This window comes from Monodon monoceros, unplaced genomic scaffold, assembly GCF_005190385.1.
Source record: "Monodon monoceros isolate NGI ecotype Baffin Bay Population unplaced genomic scaffold, NGI_Narwhal_1 Super_Scaffold_16, whole genome shotgun sequence".
NCBI lineage: Eukaryota > Metazoa > Chordata > Mammalia > Artiodactyla > Monodontidae > Monodon > Monodon monoceros.
In genome coordinates this window covers 19,712,352-19,734,177 of record NW_021703772.1, presented here as the reverse complement: position 1 = coordinate 19,734,177, position 21,826 = coordinate 19,712,352, and the positions used below count along the sequence as shown (strand labels likewise).

The following is a 21,826-nucleotide window of genomic DNA, read 5'->3' as shown; positions in this document are numbered from 1 at the left end:
GGCAAAGAAAAGTAGCCCCAAGAAGCTGACTGGACGGGATGTCCATCCATGGGCCTGCCTCCCACGGCTGCCCGTCCCCAGGGCCCCAGACAGAGGGATGGTGTCTCCTCTCTCCTGCTCTGTCCAAGGGCCCCTGTCCCAGAGCTGAGGGCAGGGACATTCTCCTTTCCAGGGGCTCCTCCCCCTGTCCTCAGCACCTCTCACCTCCTCTGCCCTTATCCTCCAACCCCAAGGGAGGGAGAGGCCTTGGGTGGGTGGGGGAAGGGGGCTCTGCTGTCAATATTCAGAGAATGGGAGGCTCGGGGCCCTCTTACCTGGCAGAAATGTTGCTGTAGTGCATGTAAGCCGCGATCACAACACCTATCCTGCCTCGGTTTCCCTGAAAAAGCCCCGAAACACAAAAGCCTTTACTTCTAAGGCTGGCCCTCCTGCCCCAGAGCAAGGCGGGCAGGGGCTGCAGAGAGGGGCGGGTTCTCAGGGAGAATCGGAGGAGGGAGGAAGCGGATGGGGGGTGAGTCTCAAAAAGAAGAAACACAGCTGATCGTCCACCACACCTGAGTGACCCACGGGCTGGTACCTCCACTTCCTGGGGGTGCACCCCAGACAGAATCGATTATCCCCAAGGAGAGTACACACAAACAAACTTGCACACTCACACAATCCAGTGATACGGGCAGGTGCATACACTCATCCAAGAATATATTCGTGCATGGGCACGAACACGCACACACACACACACACAGAGACATCCTGCAGCCCCCGCTCTGACCTTGTTGTGTAAAACGACAACATTGTGGGGATCTGCGTTGAGCCAAGTGTCCATGGCCTTGCAGACACTGCAGATCTTCTCCAGGGCTGGGGTGTGGAGGTCGGGCCAGCCAAATTCCAGTACCTGTGGCCCAAGCCATGAGTGAGAAGCGGCAGAAGTCCAGAGAGTCAACGGGCGGGGGGGTAGGGAGGTGCCCACACACGCCACGCGCCAGCCCCACAGCAATGCCACCAGCAGTGGGGCCTCAGTTTCTGCCCTGCACATCAACACTCTGGAAGGCAGGGGTGAGGAGGCAAAGGACACTGACCTGGGCCTACAGACCCTGGGTTCTGACACTGGTTCCCTGTGGGCCTCAGGCCAGTCACAGCCCCTTTGCCAGCCCCCGTTTCTGATTTGTGCATAAAGCAAAGGCTTAGAGCCGATGGCCCCAGGTCCCTTCCATATGACTGTGACCTTAAAATGTGCTGGGAGCTTCCAGCATTGTTCCCCAGCTCTCCTCCCACAGATAACCCTGAGATCTGGCTCAGGGAGGAAGAAGGAAAGGTGAAGCCTGTTCACGGCTCTTTTCCAGGCCCTGGACACACAAACCATCAAGTTTTCAGGCCAGCCGAAGGAGGCCTGAGCGAGACAGAGAGCAGATCTGAATAGCAGTCATCAGGCTCCTTCAACCTTTTCTTAACTCACAAAACTTTAAAGTAAAAGAAAATCTGTGCTCGGAAGGGCCCAGAGAGCACATCTAATCCAGCCCGTCCACTTTCAGAGGTGGAAACTGAGGCCCAGAGAAGTCTGCCACCCGCTCAAGGTCACACAGCGACAGGCACCATAATCCAGGGGCCGAAGCAGATGGGCACACAAAGCCCAAACACAGCGCACTGAACAGCAAGTGAAAGAAAGTTGGCTGTAGGAGGGTCTACGGTGGTGATTCCCAGCTGGTTTAAATCCAGAATACTTTTCAATAAGACTCAAAATCTCACAGCTCCAGCCCCACCCCAGAGGCTCTGTGTGCACCACAGGTGGCAGACCTTGGTGGAAATCACTGCATTGAGCTTTGCTTTCTGTACTTCGTATTATAGAAACAATAAATATATTATTTTCTATTTTCCAAATAGAAGATGGCACTGTTAAGTCTGAATAGGCTTTGCAAACTGTCATAGCACTTTCCCCCAAGATCTAATGTGGGAACCTCAGAGGAAGGGAGCCCCCCTGTTCCCTCTTCCAGGCAGGGAGAATCCCTCCCCACCCCAAACAGCCACGGACTCACCTTGGCGTGGAGCTTCGTGATGTCAGGTCTCCGCTCAGAGAGGTTGAAAAGCTAGAAGGAGGAAAAGGAAGAGATTGTGAGAAGGTTGGCCCTTTCTCTCTCCCGCGCTCTCTCTCTCTCTCTCTCCTCCCTGCTGGAAATTCTACCTACATGACCATACATGGAGTCCTACCAGGTACACACTGATGGACAGGAACTCAACTACAGGTTCTCAGGATAAAGAGGGAGAGAGAAACAAGTATGTAGACACCCAGCCACTCCCCTGGATGAGCAGACATCCTAAACTGAAGATGAGAAGGGGACAGAACCTGTCTCAAGTCCCACATGCCACCCCCAAGGTGGGCATCTCTCCACGCTGAATGGAAATCCAGTAGTGTCAAACGATAAGCATTTGGCCATCTCTGGTTTCCTCTTCACATGTCGACTTCAGAAGCTCACCGCACGAAGATGTAACTGCTCCGTGGTCGGACGCCCTCCATAGGAGGGTGCAAACTGTGCTGGGTCAGCCCTCTCAGACCCCTGATACCCCTCTCCCAGCAGACACCCCCCAACACCTGACCACAACCCACAGGAATCCCTCAACCTCTGGATTCCCTTCTCCACCTCTGAAAGAGGCGTGCAGAACTCCCCACAACCACCTCATGGTCTGGGAAACTCAAGACCCCTGTGATGTCGCCTGGGGAGAGAAGAGGACTGCAGGGTCTGGAACGGGCAGGATGCACCAAAAACCCATGGAATCCTGGGCTTCTGAAATAGGGCAGGATCTTAGATGGCTTCTGGTCCACTCTTGAGGCCATAAAGGAACACACTTTATGCCATTAACAATGGCTAACACTTCAGTGTTACAGCGTCCACAGCCTGCCAGGCCGCACTAAGGACTTTACATCTACCACCTGCCTTAATTCTCTCCACAACCATAGAGGTAAGTAGACCCATTTTACAGATGGGGATCCTAAGGCTTAATGAGGCTAAGTGCCAAGGTCAGATAGTTGGGGAGAGCACAGCAGCATTCCAACCCAGAACATTCTGACTCTTAACAACGCCCAACACAGCTGACGGATGGGTCTCCGTAGAGGGCTGAATAGTATCCCACAAAAATTCACATCCACGCGGAACTTCAGAATGTGACTTTATTTGGAAATAGGTCCTTTGCTGATGTAAGTAGTCAAGTATCTGGAGATGAGATCATCCTTGATTCAGGGTGGGCCCCAAATCCAATGACTGGTGTCCTTATAAGAAGAGGAGAGGCCACACGGACACAGGAAAGAAGGAAGGTCACATGATGACAGAAGTAGAGACTAGAGCAAGGCTACTACAAGCCAAGGAGCCACTAGACTGCCGGGAGCCACCAGAAGATAGGAAGAGGCAAGGCAGGATTCTCCCCTGCGGGATTCAGAGGGAGCATGGCCCCACTGACACCTTGATTTGGACTTCTAGCTTCCAGACTGTGAAAAAATTAATTTTGTTGTTTTAAGCCACCTAATTTGTGGTAATTTGTTACAGCAGCCCTAGGGACCTAATACAGCCCCTACACCCCACCTGTGCTCAGACCTCCCAGGGCAGCCCCTCATGATGGTCTGTCCAATCTGTGGGTCCAGCCCACAAGTACCTCCCTGTAAAGCAGGCCTGAGCGCTCCTATGGGGCCAGGATAGATCCAATCCCCCAGGGCAGCCCTTCTGACATTAGAGACCATGGTGGGGGGTGGAGGGGACTTCCTCCACACTGGTTAGGAGATCCTCCTGTACCAGGTATGATCCCGGTGTCAGCAACACCTGGTCTCTCAAGACACAGTCTGCCACAACTCTGCCCTAAGACTGCTCAGCGGCACCGACAGTGTGACACCTCTGCCACTTCCTGACTCTGTGACCTTAGACAAATACCCCACCTCTCTGTGCTCTCCTAGGACTGTCGTGGTGTTAAATACGTGGAAAGGAGTTAGAACAGGGCCTGGCTCATCACCAGGGCTCAATAACGTGAGCTTTTACCGTTATTCTCTCCTCCTGGTCAACACACGTACGTACACCCACACGCACATGCGCGTACCCACACGTACACACAAACATACAAACCACACACACATACATACAAACCACACACACATACATGGACAAGAGCAAGCGCAAGCGCAAGCGCACACACACACACACACACACACACACACACACACACACACACACGACTTGGCTCCAGATGCTGCATCCCAGCTGCAGAGACACTCCTTAGGGCCAAGGGCAGGTGCAGGGAGAGAAGAGGAAGAGCTGGCTCAGGGGCAGGTGGGACAAGACACCAGCAGGAGGAGGTGGCAAGCAGAAAGGACGGGGCACTGGACCAGCGAGCAAGGGGCCCCATCCTCACCAGGTAGTTGCCTCCATGTTTGGACTTGAGCATCTGGGCCACCTCACGGAGGTTGCTCCGGAAGTTCTCCTCATTGGCTGTGCTGGGGAAGGAGACGGCGATGATCCTCTCAGTGACATACACCAGGTCCAGCTCACAGCTGTCCTCCGCGGCCCGGCTCACACTCATGTTTCTGGGGAGACAGTAGGCAGAGGCGGGTCCTGATCAGAATCCAGGCCCCCAGGACAAGGTCCAGGGATCTACACCCCCTACACACTATACGTGGCCCCCAAATCTAACCCAGGGGGCTTGGCTGCCTCCTGACCCAGAGCCAAGGCCAGAGCCTTCCCCTGGCAAGGCCAATGCAGCCCACAAGCCCAGTCTGGGAGCGCCGGGGATAACAGAGCTGGGCAGGAGCTGGCAAGGATCTCAGGCCATTTCAGAGCCAAAGAGTGATGACACCGTTGCTAGGTGCTCATCAATCCTGTCGGCATGGCCTTCAACCTGTGATCCCAGAGGTCAGAGGTCAGAGCCAGGGCCGGAACCAGCCAGGGCCCGGGAGTCCAGCTCAGCCTCCTAATATACTGCGGCTGCCTGGTCTGGCAGAAGTTTCTCGAAGGATCCCCGGACGGCTCCGGAAGAGGAAGGAGAGCCTGAATTGGGTCCTCTCGCATCCTGGAGCTAGCCTTCTGCTGCCCTCCCCTTGCTCTGAGCTGTGGAGTGGGCGGGGAGGCCCCTCAGGAGCAGGGGCAGCTCAGGTGACATGCTCACCTGGGCTCCAGGTAAGCCAGACCACAGCACACATTCCAGGCCTCCCCAGAGTCAGGACAGCTCCTGCCCTTTTTCCCTGGCTCTCTCCCCACCTCTGGCAGCTCCCACTGCCCCGCAGGGCTGCTTCCTACCAGTGGCCTCCCTGATTTCTAGGGGCTCAGGAAGCAGAGGGGGCTGCTGCAGTGGCAGGTGACCCCCGACATCCCAGTGCCACCTGAGCTCCTCAGAGAGGTGGGGAGCCCCCTGGGCTGGGCACCGGGTGAGGGGAGGTGGGGTCTCACACCTTTACACCTCACCCAACTGCTCTTCCAAAGGAGGGTCCAGGGTGCCCACTGGGGAGCTGATGGGAAGGGGAAATGGGTCTCAGGACACTGGCATTCCATTCTGAGGCCCACCTGTAGTTTCTGGGGTCACCTCACACCTTCCCCTTCTTATCCCATCACCCCAGCCTCCTAGGGTCCTGCTTCCCTTCTCTACCCAAGGTGGGCAACTCACAGTTCATGTTGATAACCCTTCACTTCTGCGGGGTAAAGTTGGGACTGGAGGGGCAGCGGGAGGAATACCATGGGGTGTTTCAAAGTGATGGGGTGGCATCGGGGTACAGCCCCGGGACACCAAGAAACCGGACAGAATACAGATCTCCACCACGGTTAGCTCCGAGCCCAACTGTGTAGATGGGGCTTGGAAATAGGAGAGCCAAGGGTGACATACAGCTTCTCTGTGGTGGCAATGACAGGGACCAAGTAGCAGAGGGGCCAGTGCGCTGGGAGCCCACTTTGAATTTGGCCTCTGAGTTCGGGTCTTTCCTTGTCCTGCAGCCTTTGGGGGTGGGGCTCCTACTCAAGGCAGAACAGCACCACCACCTGGACAATCTCAGCATCGCACTCTGCACCCACCCACCCCAAGGTGATTCTCATCTGTAGGGGAGGAGGGGATACTCTAAAGGACCCCACCAGTCTCTGTGGACAGCTGGCAGCTGGACTACAACCCACTGGGAGCTTCAGCTACACACCAGACCCTCTCTGACTGGTGGTCCATATCCCTGGGGCCAGATTCTCACTCATCTCAGGGGCCTCAGGGGCGAGGGGGGAGTCAGAGAGGGAAGGGCCCAAGCCAAAAAACCAGAGAACCTGGACCCAGGGAAAAGAGACTCTGGGGCTTCCCTGGTGGTGCAGTGGTTGAGAGTCCGCCTGCCGATGCAGGGGACATGGGTTCGTGCCCCGGTCCGGGGAGATCCTACATGCCGCGGAGCGCCTGGACCCATGAGCCATGGCCACTGAGCCTGCGCGTCCGGAGCCTGTGCTCCGCAACGGGAGAGGCCACAACAGTGAGAGGCCCGCGTACCGCAAAAAAAAAAAAAAAAAAGAGAGACTCTGGATGAGCAAAGTCCCCTGTGCATCCCCTTCCCCCAGCCCCCACCAGCTCAGCCAGACAGAGAACCTTCCTTTTATAAATGACCCTCCAACAACAGAAGCCTCTGCCTGTGGAGAACGGGATCTAGCACAGGCATCAGCGCCAGCCGGTCCTGAATGCAAACCCAGTGCTGCCTCTTAGTGGTTGTGTGACCTTTAACGAATCGCCTCACCTCCCTGAGACTCAGTTTCTTCATCTGCAAAATGGGAATAAAATACTTACCTTGCAGGGTTGTTGCAAGGACTAGATGAGATCATGCAGGTAAATGAAGAATCCAGCTCAAGGACTGGCTTCAAGCTAAAACTTTTGAGTTTCCCACTGGCATCTACCTGCATCCTCTCTCTGTGGCTTCCACGTCCGCCCGTGCTCCCTATCACGTGCTTTGTGACTTTGGTCTCGGAGACCCAGAGGCATGACTTGCTGGGAACACCCACAGTGACCTCACTGCCTGCACCCACTGCGTCCCCCATAGCCCAGGCATACCTGATGGGCTGGGGATGGGGCTGGACACTTGGCGTGACTCTGGTGGAGCTCTGGGAAAGAGAGGAGAGAAGCAGCGTTAGGGCGGTGGCCGGCTGGATGGCAGGAGGACAGCAGAGAGCTGTCCACAAGAGCTGTCAGGGCCACGGGGAAACACAGATTCCCTTCTCCTGCCTCTGCCAACATTCCAGCCCAGGCACCCTAAAGCCCAGCAACACAGCCACTCAAAGCCAAAAGCGATCAATGCCAATCCCACATGAGCGCGCCAGTGTGCCTGCGAGCCCCCAAGGGGAAGGGCTCTCTTTCCTTGGGCAAGGGAGAAATCCCAAATGCCGAGAAATGCACCACGCCTGGGCTGGTGCCATGTGCGCTGAGTACACACTCAATAAAAGTTACTAAACTGATGGAAACGCATTTCACCTGGATTCGCTGGACGTCAGAATAGTGACCCCAAGTGGAGAATAGAGATGGCAACCATGAAAGAAGGAAAGATGAGAGCACCGGCCCCGCTCTGTCCAGCTCTGAACATTTCTCCTCTGACCACCAGCTGCCCACATTCCCCTCCTTTAAAGCAGCAACACCGGCTCATTCAATCAAGTTTTGAGACAAGAAGCAGCCAGGCATGGTGTGCACCAACCAGGGCTAGGCAGCAAATCATGCTCCTAAGGACCCACTGTCCATTGTCTGTTACCCCCCTCACCCATTCCCATCTCCAGGGTTGTCGACTTGTACAAAATTAGGCAAATGGACCCAAGTCGGTGTCCAAAACATCCCAGGGCAACCCAACAGCACGGTGACGAAAGTGTAGGATCCGAGTCCCACAGCACCCTGCTGGGCAGCCTTGCATTACTTAACGCTCTGAGCCTCTATAATGTCACCAGTGAGGTGGAACAATCCTTATGGTATTGCTTGAAGATTAAAGGGAATTATGCATATAAGGCGCTTAGACGCTCTTACCATTATTACATCAAGTACAATTAAAAGGGTAGTTAGCGATACAGCCAAACATTCACCCCTACAGTAAAGCAAAACCCTGCATCACCAGCTGCCACCATCCTTTCAGCCATCTCGCTCGATGCAGAATCGGACGTCCAACCTGCACATTCCCAGGCCCAGCCAAAGCCCTCTGAGCCCACTGGCACCTTCCAAACATCCCTGAGCCTCCCCAAAACCGGCCTTTCCTGACCACCAAGTTGCATCTACCTCTTGGAGGAGACGGAACCACAGTCCACCAAGGAGAGGAGAAACAGATGACCAGCAAGATTCACCCTCAGATTTCGGGCTGGACCACTGGGGTGCCAAGAAGAGGAGCCCCCTTCAGCCCTCTCCAGGCCCCGCAGCGCCTAGGAGGCAGGGGTGGGTGGGCTCTGAGGCCCAGCTCCCAGCTGAGCCCAAACTCAGGGCAGCCCCGCTAAGAGGTGGACCCTCCACCCAGCCTCCCGTAAGAAGGCTGCGGCCAGAGTCCCCTCTGCCTGGGCCACCGCCCAGCTCTGAACAGCTCAGCCTTGGAGGCAGCAGGAGGAGGAAACAGCCAAGGGGGGCTGTCAGGGTGGAAAGTTTCTCTGTCTCCCCAGCTCTCCTGGCTCTGAGGGCTTGGGTTTGCATGAGTCAGGCTTGGGGGCTGGGGGCTGTGAAGGCGGGGGCAGTAAGGAGGGGTTGAGTTGTGTTTGGTTTTCAAGACCCAAACCAGGCTGTTCCAAAACTACCCACTCAGAGGAACGCAGAAACCCAACACTTCATCCGTCTCCGTTTCGCTGGTCCCTCATGAGGAGCCGCTGAATCTCCCCAGGCCCTAGGCCCTGCTCCAGGCCCCAGGGCCACCCTGCTATAAATAGCCCCTCGGGTTCCATCTACTGCTGATCCACAGCCATGTTTGGAGGAGGCTGCCACAGCTGCTTCTAACAACTGGAAGCCACAACCATAGCCAAGGCTGGAGGTGTGGCCGGGAACACGGGGCCAGGCCCAGGGAGCTCAGAGAGACAATGGGATATTGAGACGGGCTTGGCAGGGGGACTGAGGAGCCGAGGGGAGCCAGGGGAGCCGCCACAGGCACAGGGGCGAGAGGGATGGACAGGGCAGGAGAGCCAGCTCCTGCTCGCTTCTCCAACCCCCTCCCCAATGTTACAACACTCCACATTCCTCAGCTTCCCCACCCCAAAAAACCAGGAAAGATAAATAAAAACTTGGCCCCAGCAGAGTCTGGCCATACTGCCTCCAGAGGTGATAAGACAAAGTCCAAGCCGGCTCTGCTCCGCCGGGCTTGTGGGGTGGGGGTGGGGGGAGGGGTGGCAGGGGAGGAGACTGCCCTGGACAGTGACCCCAGCACAGAGGACAGGGACGAACAGCTGGACAGTCATCCCCTGATGAATCACTGGGCTGCCCTCTAACTGACAGTGCTTCCTGTTTTCTGCAAAGTTTGGGGGCATGTGACACTCACTGGCAGAAAGCAGACGTGCACAGGTAACACGTCTGAGGGTTGGTGAGAAAAGTCACAAGGAGAACCGGAGAACCAGAAATGGGTCGGGGGAGGGGCGGAGCATGTGAGCAACACAACTTAACGCTCCAGGAAACACAGTGACCTCCCACATGCAGGGCTAGAGACGGGGCACCTTCGGCAGCTGCCTGATCACACAGGCCGTTTTCAAGAGGGAGGCTGTCCTCTCTGCTCCCCATCGTCATGTGCATTCTCTCATTCAGTGAACTTCACTGAGGGCCACCGGCTGTGCATGAGGTCCCTGACCTCAGAGAGCTTACATTCTACGAAGGAAGATACTCATCCACGAAGCCAGTGTAAGAAGCAGTCGCTTGGTCTCACTGACCAATCTGTAAAATGGATACAGCACAGTCTTGTGTGATATACCTGCTCCACTTAGAGCCTCCAGGAAAAACTACCAGAGGGCTTTACAAAGAGTACTCTAAACGTTTTATTTTATAAAGAAAAAGAAGCTCTCTGTCTGCCTGTAATTCCATTCCTTTCCTCTCTGGGGCTGTCAAAGTCCTTTACCCACATGCTCTGAACTTCTTCCCTGCTCCACCCAAGACATAGATCAATAATAGGACTTTTGATCCAACTCCCTAGGCAAAAAGATCTCTCCCCTATCATCATCACCAAAACACAGTCTCTCCTTTGCTTAAAGGACACTGTGAAAGGAAATTCCACAGCCTTCCTCAAACAGTGTCTTACTTCTCTTACTATCAGGCAGTTCCTCCTGGTATCTAACCCTCACCCTTCCTGCTACAGATTTGGCCAACTCTGTTGGCTTTGGTCCTCACTGCAGGCGGGAGCTGCAGCCCACCGCTCAGATAGATGCTCCATGGCAGCTCAAGATCTATGACCCTCGGCTCCGTTTTTTGCCTTCTTCCCCGCCATGTAGCAAGAGTGGGAACCCGAGGACCTGGGTGGGGTTGGTTTGGAGCAATGACTGTGTGGGAAGAGTCCTGCCTTCCTTTGAGGTTCATAGACCAAACACAACAGCTCTGGACCAAAAGAAAAGCTGTTTCCGGAGCCCACGTCCCCAGGGGGCACAGTTGGGAGGAGGGTCTGGAAGCAACACCAGGGGCCATGTCAGGCAGGCAGAGATTGGTGACCAATCTACGTCAGGGGCCCTTCCCCACCCCTATGACTCCTCTGGGGGCTGTGGCCACCCCCTCCCCTCCGCACCAGCCCCTCCAGCCACACCCCTTCCTCTCTCCTTCCTGCCCACCCGCCTGGATTTTTCCAAAACAAAGTGCGACACAGCACATCATCCACAAACTCTGCAACACACCAACCCCGTTGGAGGAAAACAGCCATTCCTGCCCTGTGAGTCCTGGGCTGTGGGCCAGAGACAGGAAAACAGCTCAACAAACAGGCACATTATCACAGCAGCAGGCCCAGAGCAGCAACCATGCCGCTTCGGAAACGGGTCTCCTCACCCGAGGCAGACTGCAGGAGAGCCCAGTGGCTGGGGAGGGGACCCTGAAGTCACCCAACCTGGGACAGGTGTCTGGGATCCTCAAAAATTAGGTTTTCTCTCTTCCTTTGCAGTACTTGTGCCATTCTGCAATCTGCTCACTTGCTTAGCCTTTCATGAACTCCTTTAACTAAACTAACTAGACCCAAACTCATCTTGTCCCTTCTCCCATACCCAGGCAAGACGCCACCCTTACCCACCCGGCACGCACAGACACACACACTTTCATCCCAGATCAACAGAACTTTCTCCTAAAAAACCTCTCATTCCAACTAAGCGGCAACCTCTTTCTTCTCCAGGACCAAGGTCATACATACCCTTGCATCAAAAAGTTCTCCATGATGTCTAACTTCACTCTCTCTTGCTGCCGCCTTACCTTGTAAGATCTGTCTGGCCCAGGCTGCAGCTGTGGGGAGCAACTGCTCTAGGACTCGGCTCATAAGAGTGTCCAGACCACTGGCTAAAAGGCTTGGTTCACACGCCATCGCCCTGTCCCCTGGCCAAGGGTTGGGAGCCCTGGAAACACCAGATCCAGGCAGCTGTCCCAGGATGGGATGGAGAAGACATTCATTGAGTCAGTGAGCCCCTCCAAGCCTCTGTTTCCTCACCTATAAAATGGGGCCACAGCATTTGCCATAGCGGGATGTCACGGGGATCAAAAAATACCCAGCCAATGGGGACTTCCCTGGTGGTCCAGTGGTTAAGATTCCACGCTGCCACTTCAGGGGGCATGGGTTTGATCCCTAGTGGAGGAACTAAGATCCCACATGCTGCACAGCACGGCCCACACACACACAAAATATATACCCAGCCCAGTTCCTGGCCCTTAGCCAAAATAACAGTAATAAGACCGGTTAACATTTATTGAGCACATAGTATACCCTTTGTATGCATTAAGCTAGTTAACCTTTAGTAGCAGGCACACAAGAAAATTACTTTCTCCCCTGTACCCCAGCCCCAGAAACATCACAAACTCGGACAAGGGTCCATCCCAGCATGTGTACTCCACGCCCATAGGACCCGCGCGTACCTTGAACAGAGCCTTGCCCATTAATTTGAGAGGCATGTTTCTGCTCTTCCTGGCGGGGCCCTGTGCGGCCCGGGGGACACCTCCACCTTGCCGGGCTGGCCTTGCGGGGCTGGCCCAGGGCAATGTGACGGAGGTGGTGGGCTCACCACAGAAGTGTGCTGCCTGCAGCAGCCCAGCGCCTCCCTCCAAGGCCCTCCCCGCCATGGGTCAGGCAGCTGTCAGATGATAGGGCCTCATGCCATCAACAGCTCCCCCATGCCAACCGCCAAAACCACTCCCTGTTCCTCTGCAGATCAGGGCGGGCAAGGATGGAGAGGCCAGCAGAGGGGCAAATTGTCAGAGAAGGGCAGGGAAAAAAGAGAAAGGTCCGACGTTGCCGGGCATCTGCCCCTGGGGTGGTGTGAGGACAAGCCCAGGCAGGAGTTCGGCTCAAAGCAGGGTCCCAGGAGAGCCCCTCTTCCCTTCCCTGGGGTCCTTCCACTTAAGGAATTTGCCCATCGCCCTCCACCAAAACCACAGGGCAGGAGGAGCCCATGAGGCCAACCGGCCCATGTTCCTGCTCCCTCCTGAATCAGTGGCATTTAGCCCATTTTCAAAGGCTTCTCGCTCTGAAGAAGCAGAGCCTGCGATTCCCCAGGCGCTGATGGCCCTCCAAGAGCCCAGGAGTCCCTCTTCATCTCTGCCCCTAGTCCCTCTTGCTGCAGTGTTGCCCATTCCCCTGGCCGTTGCCCTGGTGACTGCTCACCACCCAGTGAGGCCTCGCACAGCAGCCTCTGCTCCCCTCCATCCCCACCCTGCAGCACTAAGGTCTGCCTCAGTGAGGGACAAACCAACTCTGGATCCAGCTGGGCTGGAGGCTGAAGCCAAGACTAAGGTCCAGTGTCTAAGTCATGGGGCCTGCTCACCCTCCCAGCCCCTCTCCCCACTCCGGAATTGAGCTGAGCTATTCTACAGAGGCTGCGAGGGACGCCCACCAAACAAGACAGGTGTTAGGCATCGTCCGCCTCCCCCATCCCCCGCACCCCAGGGACTCGCCGCACCTTCCTCCTTCCCTTCCGAATACTTACATCTTCCTCAAGGCTTTTCCGTGTGTTTCCACCCCGGAAGGCTCCTTCTCCCTGGAGACAAAAAAAAAAGGCAGTCAGAGAGGGCAGTCGAGGAAAGTCATTGAAAGGTACCACCAGGTCTTTCATCTGCTGGATGTGGCAGTGGTGGGGGTGAGGGCTTGGCAGAAGGGCCTGGGAGGGGGCTTGGTTGTTTGTGTAGCATTTCTTTGTCCACTAATGGCCCTTCAGAGCCAACCATATCCTCTCATTTGTGTCTCTCCTGGGGGAGATGTTATTATTCCCATTTCTGCAGATGAGAAAACTGAGGCACAGATAGGCTCAGGACTTGCTACAGTCTCACAAATAGAACCTTGGAGGAGTTGGGAGATGAACCCAAGTCCTCCATCTCTGAGCCCATCACTCCATGCCGGCCGCTGCCAGGAGACGCCTCTCAGCTGCCAGCCTCGGTTTCCCCACCACACGACCCACCCACTTCCTTCCCTTCCTCCTCCACACAGCCTTGAGGAAATCGTCTGTCTGCTGAGTCAGAAAGACGTGTTTGGAAAGATCTGCCTGGCTTTCTCACATTCTACATATCTAATAAAGAAGCCCACGTTTAACCACAGGCCTCTCCCTCCCTGTCTGCCTAGTTCCCCAGCAATCCATTTCTGAACACACAAGGGGATGCTCCGATATCCAGCTTTCAGTGCCACCCATGTCTCCATCCTTCCCCCAAGTTCCCCAAATCTACTCCAGAAGGGTGTCCTCAAACACATCCGTTCACTTTCCCCCCAATCTTCCTTATGCTTTCCCGGCCTCCCCAGGCGCTCACCCTGCCCTACCTGCTGTCACTCACCGTGTCCACTACATTCTTTGGAGCAGTTTCAGTGTTGACGGGCTGTGGGCAGAGGGAGAAAACAGCATGAGGCCTCAGGGCAAACATCCCCAGGTTGGCTCTCTCCCCGGGGGCTGGTGGCTGTGATGGGCAGAAGGCCTCCTGAGATAGCACCGATGGTGCCAACCCAAGACTCAGACATATTGTGCTGACCCCAAGCTTGGGGGGCAGAGTCTGGAAAATGAAAGACAATCCTATTGGTCCTAGAACCATCCAGCTTGACAAACTTCACTAAGGCCCCTAACTCCGACAGTCACCGACCCCTCAAAAAGGAACAAGGAGCAAGTAAGTGACTCTTGCTCCTACCTGCCAGGCATGTGTGCCTACACCAGCCGCTTCATTTATTCACAAGAACCCAGTGAGGTAAGTACTGTTACTGCCTTTGAGCCCCACTTTACAAATAAAGAGAAATTCGATGAGTGGACCAAAGCCACTGACTACTAAGGGGGACAAAAGGGTTGGAACCCCATGTTGGGTCTCTACACTTCATGCTGTGTGAAACCACAGCAGCCACAGATACCAGGCCTGCCAGAGTCTTCATGCTTCGGTGGGCTTTCAAGGGCCATCCCCACCTTTGGCCCTGCCCCCTTGCAGACCTCAGTTTCCTTACCCCAAAACTCTCTTCCATCCAGACCCCTTGCTATTCCCACATCCGGGCTTTTGTTTGCGGAGCAGCTTCTCCTCTTTTCTTACTAGCTCTCCTCCTCGATGAAGCCCTCCCTGAACAGCCCAGCAAAGGGGTCTCTCTCTCCCACCTCAGAACTCCAGTAAGCCTTACTGTCTGAGCTACTTATCTGGTCCTCAGCGTGTGAATAATCTCATTGTGGGAATATGTCTAATTCCCCAACTCTCATTTTATTTTTATTTGTGATTCTTATCCCACCTGCCTCCAAAACAGATTCAAAGAAGCATTTTTACCAACTGAGTTGCCATAGCCCTCAGGCCGGAGACTGTGCCGTATGTGTAGCGAGCCGTCAATAAACACCCGTGGACTGATCCTGTCCCTCACCCTGGTGCCATCCTTCCCTTGTGCAGACCAACTTCCTACTAAAGGCATCCTGAAATGTGGGCTCCTTGGACTCCCCCATAATGAGAGAGAAACTCCCCATTCCAGGGCCACCTCCTGACCACGGTCTCCAGGGCTCCATTCCCAACTCAGTGATGTGGTTAGAGGGGCCCTTGAATCACACAGATGGACATGGACATGAACGTCAAGGTCATGGAAACAAGCCTTTGCTGAGATGACTGTGGACCAGGTTTAGACAGTAAGTCTCTGAATAGGAAGCACCTGCCCCAACCCCATCCCGGGACCTGAGGGTGAGCTGTTCATGTCTGAAGACAGGGGAGTGGACAGAATGACCTCTGAAATGTTCTGGCATCTGGGAGGAGAACTGGGCCAAGATAGGGATGGAGGGGGGAAGTGGGCTGAGCTGAAGGCAGTAGCTCTCTTTCTAAAAACGCCCAGACTTTCCCCCTACTGCCTGGGAGACAAGAGACTGAGGCCAAACCTTCTTTCCAGGTGGGTGAAACCCCCTGTGTAGTTCAGGGTCAAGGCAGCTTGGGAGGGTTGAGGGAAAACAGAGTCCAGGAATGCCGTATCAGCCAGCCCCTCCCAGCCCCCTAGGTGGGTCCACCTGGAGTCTGAGGATGGCTCTGCAGGGGGAGTCAAGAGGCCACATTCTGTCCCCCCCCCCAGCCCAGTCCTAATCCTCACCTAGCCAGCCCCCAGAACCCCATTCCTGAGCCACAGGCCACCGGGCAGGAGGCAAATGAGCCCACAGGAAATCCCCCGGGATCCCTTCCCCAGACTGAGCTCTAGGAGCTGCCTAACAATCAGGACCAGGGTCTCCACTCAGCCTCCAACCACCACCCGGCCCCACCCAGGGGAGTCCTCTGCAGCAGTGCCAGCCTGCCCCAGCCCTCTGAGCCTCCACCCATCTCTTCTGGTCCAGGGCTCTGTAATGCTCACGTGGAGACCATGGGCTGGGCAGAACGGGCCAACTGCCCCCGCTCTGAGCTGCTCTGGCTTTCTGTGGGGAGGAGAAGGCTTGGAGGGCAGATCACAGGGACCTTCTGCGTGCAGTCTACACAACAGGACTGCCTCTGAACCCAGACCTCCCAGTTCCAAAGCCCTCCCTCTTCACAGTTTATATAATCCCCCTCCCTGACTGGGGGGGTCAGAAATGCGGTGGGATGGAGCAACCGGAGACAAGAGTACCTGCCCCAGGCCCATCACAGGCCCTGAAGAGCCTCCCAAGAGACCCCGACGGGGCAGAGCAGAATGAGGGCCGGGGGTCTCAAACTTCAGTGGTCTCCCAACCACCCGGAGGGCTGTTGACGGACACACGGGTGGCTGGGCCCTCCCCAGAGGGTCGGATCCAGTAGCTTAGAGAGGGACTCAAGAACGTGCATCTCTAACAGGTTTCCAGGTCTGGGGATGACACTTTGAAAACCGCTGGTCTAGTCTGACAGCATTGACAGCAGACGGCTGGGCCACGTCCTGACTCTCTCTGCTACCGACCCTGTGACCTCAAGCAGGTCACTCTGTCCTTGCTGCTCTTCAGCGGGAAGGCATGGTCCTCTTTTGTGAGAAGCAAATGAGATGAAGCACTTAGAACGGGGCCTGGTACTTAGGAAGCTCTCAATAAATGTGAGCTGTTATTTATCAGCTCCGACTGCACAGGTGCAAGGCCGGGCCCTCTCCCAGCCCACCCTGCCCCCCCTTGCCCCACCTTGCCCCTCCTGCCCCATCCCTCCTGGGTCTGACACAATGCAGACCAGAGAGTCAACTTTAGAAACCACAGGCCTCAGCAGGGCACGAGAAACTTCTCTCCCTGCCAGCAACCATCTGTGCCCCTCTGCTCCCAGCCCTTCCCCACACCAGCTGGAGGCCAGCCACAGGGCCAGCCACCAGACGCCTGCCTTCAACGTACTGGTGGAGAGGCCTTCTGAGGAGCTAAAAATTTCCAAAAACGCTTTCCAACCTCAACACCCAGTGTTTTCCTGCAGTGTTTGCAAACACGGCCCAGCAGGCATGCTGCGCTCCCCACCCCTCCATTCCACCCCAGTCCTCCTGGGATTGAAGTCCTGCTTCTCTGCTTTCCATGCGCTGCCAGCTCTGGGGCTGCTGGGAATGAAAAAGCCAAGGGAACTCATCACGGGGCGGGGTGGGCGTGGGTGCTCTCCGCTGAGGCTGCCCCTGCCCTAGGCCCTGCAGGGAAGCTTGGGTATACGAGGGAAGGCTCCCAGGCCATCAGGGCTGTGGTCTCCCGAGGCCACAGCCCCAGAGTTCCAGTGGCTGGCAAAGACCCACTAAGCCTCGGCTGTCACCCTACCGTTAGCTCGGAAACATACACACACACACCATCTTTGCACACCACTCCTCAGACACCATCTCCTCCCTCCCCATTTCACAGATGGGGAACCTGAGGTACAGAGAGGTGCGGGTATGACTCGCCCAGCCTCTCGCAGTGAGGTGCATGGCAGGACTCAGGTGGGCACCCAGGTTTTATAAAGCCCATCACTGAGCTCACCCACTGCCCCTCACCCCAATCCCCAGCCAGCCTGCAGGCAGGGTTAGCTCTTGCCTCTTGGTTGGCGGACTCTGCTCTTCCTTCTTCCTCAGACGCAGCTGTAGAAGGATGAAGCAGAGGGAGCCCCGACAAGGATGGCCCCTCCCCCACCTGGCCCCTCCCCCTGCCCAATCCCAAAACAAACCCTGGCTTTCCAAAGCTGAGGGTAGCCAAATCACTGCCCCACCAGGGGTCTTCCAGAATGCCTCTTGCTCCCAAGCAGGACAACTCGAACCCAGCTCAGGAGCAGGTGGCAGAGTTTAGACCTAGTGCCACTTGACGGCCAAGTCTTGCTATCTGTGGATCACTCCGCTCTGGGGCCTCAAACCCGGGAGTCTGGAGCAAGGGAAGGACTAGAGTGAGGCTCTTAGGGCAGAAAATTTAAGGAGGCATTTAGTCTCAGGATGCACAACGCTGAGAGCAATACCTTCTCCAATTTTGCACCCCAGGTGCCTCACTTGCCTTACCTCTTCCTGGCCCTGGTCTGGAGGTGCATTTTCATAACGTTACTGCAGTAACAACAATTACTCAGCAGGTACTAATGATGCCTTGGGCTTAACATTGGGCTCCTTGCTTTCATGATCATTATTCCTCATAACCAATGCTCACAAGGCAAGCATTATCCCATTTTACAGGTGAGGAAACTGAGGGCCCGAGAGATTAAATAACCTGGCCAAGGTCACACAGCCTGTAGATAAGGACAGCCGCTATTTGAATGCCACTCCTTACATCCCCCTCATGCTCTGTCTCTTCTCCCTGGCCATAATCTTCATTCAGTTCCTCTTACTCCTAATCAACTGCCCTCCTGTTGGGAACAAGCTTTCTGCGGCTTAAAGACTAATTGTCTCAGGTCCTCAGGAGGAAAAGGTTTCTTCAATGCACTTCCAGAGGAAGAGGGGGAAACGGGCTGCAATAGGAGAGACTGGGACCAGACATCAGAGAGAACTTCCTGAATGTGAGGGGCTGTGAACCACAGTGTGGATAAGGGAAGCTGCACATCCTTTCCTCAAGTTTTGGGGTTTTTTTTTTTCCAAAAAAAGACATGCATGCCCTCTCCATGCGTTTACCCACCCCCAGCAGTGTGGGCCTGAGGGGGGGCCGGTCTGCAGAGGCCGAGGTGGCTGGGATGACTGCCTGGAGGTTCACGCAGCAGGACATGTCGGTGGCCTGCAGGGAGGGTGAGCTGGGAAAAAAATGTATCTGTGGGCTGCTGTTTTGGAGGAAGGAAAAGGCAGAGGGCCATAGCGGGTGGGGGGAGGTGCTCAAGCCCTGGACTGGGGGGAGGGGGGCGCAGAATGCGGACTCAGCCTCCAGAGGAACATTCCGTCCAGAAATTCCTCACACCCTCCCTCCTTCCACCCCTCCAGCTCTCTCCACTCTTGCCCCCTGGGAGGCCTGGAATCCGGGCAGTTTTTCAGGACAAAAAGACCCCATGACATCACATCTACTGCCACTGGACAGACAGACTGTGAGGTCAGGGCCAGCGCTGCCGGCCTGTCAAGAGGGGAAGGGAGCTGGCAAAGGAGGCGGCGGGGGGGGGGGGGGGGGGGGGGGGGGTGCTGGGATGTCCTCAGCCCCAGCATCCAGAGCACGATATTCTAGGCTCACTCGTTCTCAAAATAGAACCCGAAGCAGATGAAGAGAGGGAACTGAAAACCAAAGGGAAGGGCAGGGAAGCACCATTAACAGGGCACTTAGAGGGGGCGTGGCTGGGAGGGCACATAGCAGACCCCACAGCCAGTAGGGGGACCAGCACCTTGGTAACAACAAAAACACACAGCAGAGGCAGCAGGGAAGCACTCTGAATGAGGAAAAACTGAGTTTCCGGGGAGGTTGGCGAGCTCCACGTGGGCGCAGGTCAGCCCCTTGCCCCATGTTATTTCCCAGCATCCCCGGAAGGGAGAGCTTCAACACGGAGCGCAAGGGGCTGGAGAGAGGGCTGCGGCAGCCCAGGTCCCGTGAGTGTTTGGGGGAAGTCGCTCCAGGGGCCACATCCTCTCCCAGGCAGGCCAAGGCCACCAGAGTAAAAGAACAGGCTGGATGTGATTAAATGGAACATGACGCTTGATTCCCCTGCACCCCCGGGGGGGGGACTGGGCAAGCCCACTCCTGTCCTCAGGGCCCCCCACAATTCACCCTGAGGGACCCAGCACCCGACTCCAGGTTGCTGAGGCTGGGCAACTGCGGACTCCCTCCCCCGCCCCACCCTGTCCTGCTGGAATATTTCTCACACCCTCCTGCCACGCTCCCCTCCCCGAGGACGCTGTTCTCCTCCCTCTCAGCCGGGGCACTCAGAGTCTGTGCCTCCCCAGGCCCTTCTTCCACGCCCCTCTGACCGCCCTTGCACACATCCTCCACCCCATGCTGAGCACCTGCGCCCGGCCTCGTGTCTGGTCTACCCAGCCCTCCTCCTGGCAGCCGCCTCTCCACCGAGCCACACCCACCGCTGGCAGCAGATTCCCACTCTCAAAGCCTGCTTTGGGCCACTTCCCCACTCAAGGACCCACAATGGCCCTTAGTGCTTGGCTCGTCAAGTTCAAGTTCCCCAACCTGGCTTCTGGATTCCTCCCTTATCTAGCCGCCTCTTCCTCAGGTAGACACCACTGCCTTCCCCCCTCCCCTACCTGCAGACTCTGCTCCCATCTCATCACTCCCCACCATCCCGCCTCCATTCCCACACTCAGGCCCTTCCCACAGGCACCCCAGCCAGGCCCACCGAGGTGAGACTAGATTGTCTGGCCCCTCATACCCCCAGCGAGGGCACTGGATTTGCTGTGGCCGCCATCAGGCTTGGTCATTTGCACCAAGGCCCTACCCCTTCTCTGTTCCAGCCCTGCCACCTTCTGGAAGGCCCTCTCTCCTTCCCTCCTCTCTTCCATTTGCTCAAATCTTAACCTGGACTTGGAACAGCAGGCTGACTTCCTCAACCAGCGCAGCAGAGACGGACTGCAGCCCACCCTGGGCCCCAAAGCCGCCTCCAGTCAGAACCCCCGAGGAGGGCACTAATTCATTTCCACCATAGAGTTCTCTCTCTCTCTCCCACACTGAGCAGGGTCCCTGGAGGGCAGGGCCCTTCACCCAACTGGGGCCTCTCCCAGTGGGGGTCAAAGGGGAGGTGGTAAGCACATTCATAGGTGCCTTGACCTCCGGGGACCAGCTTAAGGTCCCTTCTCAGCCCAGCTTAAGGGCGGGGCCTCAGTGGGCCCTGAGGACTTCTACCTAAGCTTCCCCCAGGGAGGGAAACTCCCAACTGCACCCTAATAGGCGTCAGTGAGTATGTGTTCCAGTGACAGCAACTCCCTTAGACAGCCCCAATGGGCCTTTTTAGGTGTTAGAAAGCTCTTCTTTACATCCAAGTCTCCCCCTCTTTATGAGACCCTCCACCTAAGAGGAGAGCAACAGAAAGGAAGCCTGCTTGTCCTTCAAGACGTTCTCTCTCCCATTCTGCACCGGCCTGTATTCTCCCTCTCCAGACTAAGCAGTCTAGGTGGTGCACAAACTGGATTTCCAACCTCCCTCATCGCTCTTGGAATCAAGACTCTCTCGGGCTCATTTCTCCTGGCATTGTTCCATTTTCCAGAATCTCCCAAAGATGGCCACCCATGGCCACCTCAGTGCCCTCGGATGAAATGCATCAGGGCTGGGAGTTCGAATGAACTAAAGCAACTTTTGGCCACTCTCCCTGATGGAGAGCCAGATGGCAGCGCCAGGCTGCGGGGCTCCACGTGCTTCTCTGCTCCCTTCTCTTCTTCCATGAGGCAGCGTGATGCCTCCTCGCCCCAGGGGCACCTTGAGAAAGTCATTTGAAAATCTCAGGACCACCACCTCACAACCATTAGGATGGCTACTATAAAAAAAAAAAAAAGAAAAAAGAAAAGAAAAAGAAGAGGAGAGGAGAGAAGACAAGACAAGAGAAAAGAAGAGAGTTTTCGCAAAGATGTGGAGAAATTAGATCCTCTGTGCGCTACTGGTGGGAATATAAGATGGTACAGCCGCTGTGGGAAACAGTATGTTCCTCCAAAAAAATCAAAAACAGAATTACTATATAATCCAGCAGTTCAACTTTTGAGTATATACGCAAAGTAACGGAAAGCAGGGACTCGAAGAGATATTTACACACCCACGTTCACAGCAGCATCAGTCACAGTAACTAAAACACGGAAATAACCCAGGTGTCCATTGACAGATGAATGAATCCGTAAAATGTGGTATATACACACATTGGAATATTATTCAGCCTTAAAGAGGAAGGACATTCTGACACATGCTACAACGTGGGTGAACCTTGAGGACTTTATGCT

General features: G+C 55.7%; 1 protein-coding gene across 7 annotated transcripts in view; it reads right to left on the bottom strand.

The window, feature by feature from the left end:
• The window catches only part of TNS1 (tensin 1), a 196,948-nt gene that overhangs the window by 88,435 nt on the left and 86,687 nt on the right, over positions 1 to 21,826 (bottom strand). For 6 of the 7 annotated variants that reach the window (XM_029224920.1, XM_029224924.1, XM_029224926.1 and 3 more), the window contains 7 exons: positions 13,915 to 13,956; positions 13,080 to 13,130; positions 7,033 to 7,082; positions 4,387 to 4,558; positions 2,031 to 2,081; positions 770 to 892; positions 315 to 379 (listed from right to left, as the gene is read on the bottom strand). In XM_029224920.1, coding sequence (XP_029080753.1) covers positions 315 to 379; positions 770 to 892; positions 2,031 to 2,081; positions 4,387 to 4,558; positions 7,033 to 7,082; positions 13,080 to 13,130; positions 13,915 to 13,956 — 554 coding nt within the window. Of the gene's footprint in view, positions 1 to 314; positions 380 to 769; positions 893 to 2,030; positions 2,082 to 4,386; positions 4,559 to 7,032; positions 7,083 to 13,079; positions 13,131 to 13,900; positions 13,957 to 21,826 lie in introns of all 7 variants that reach the window. The other variant, XM_029224925.1, reaches the window with a different exon arrangement.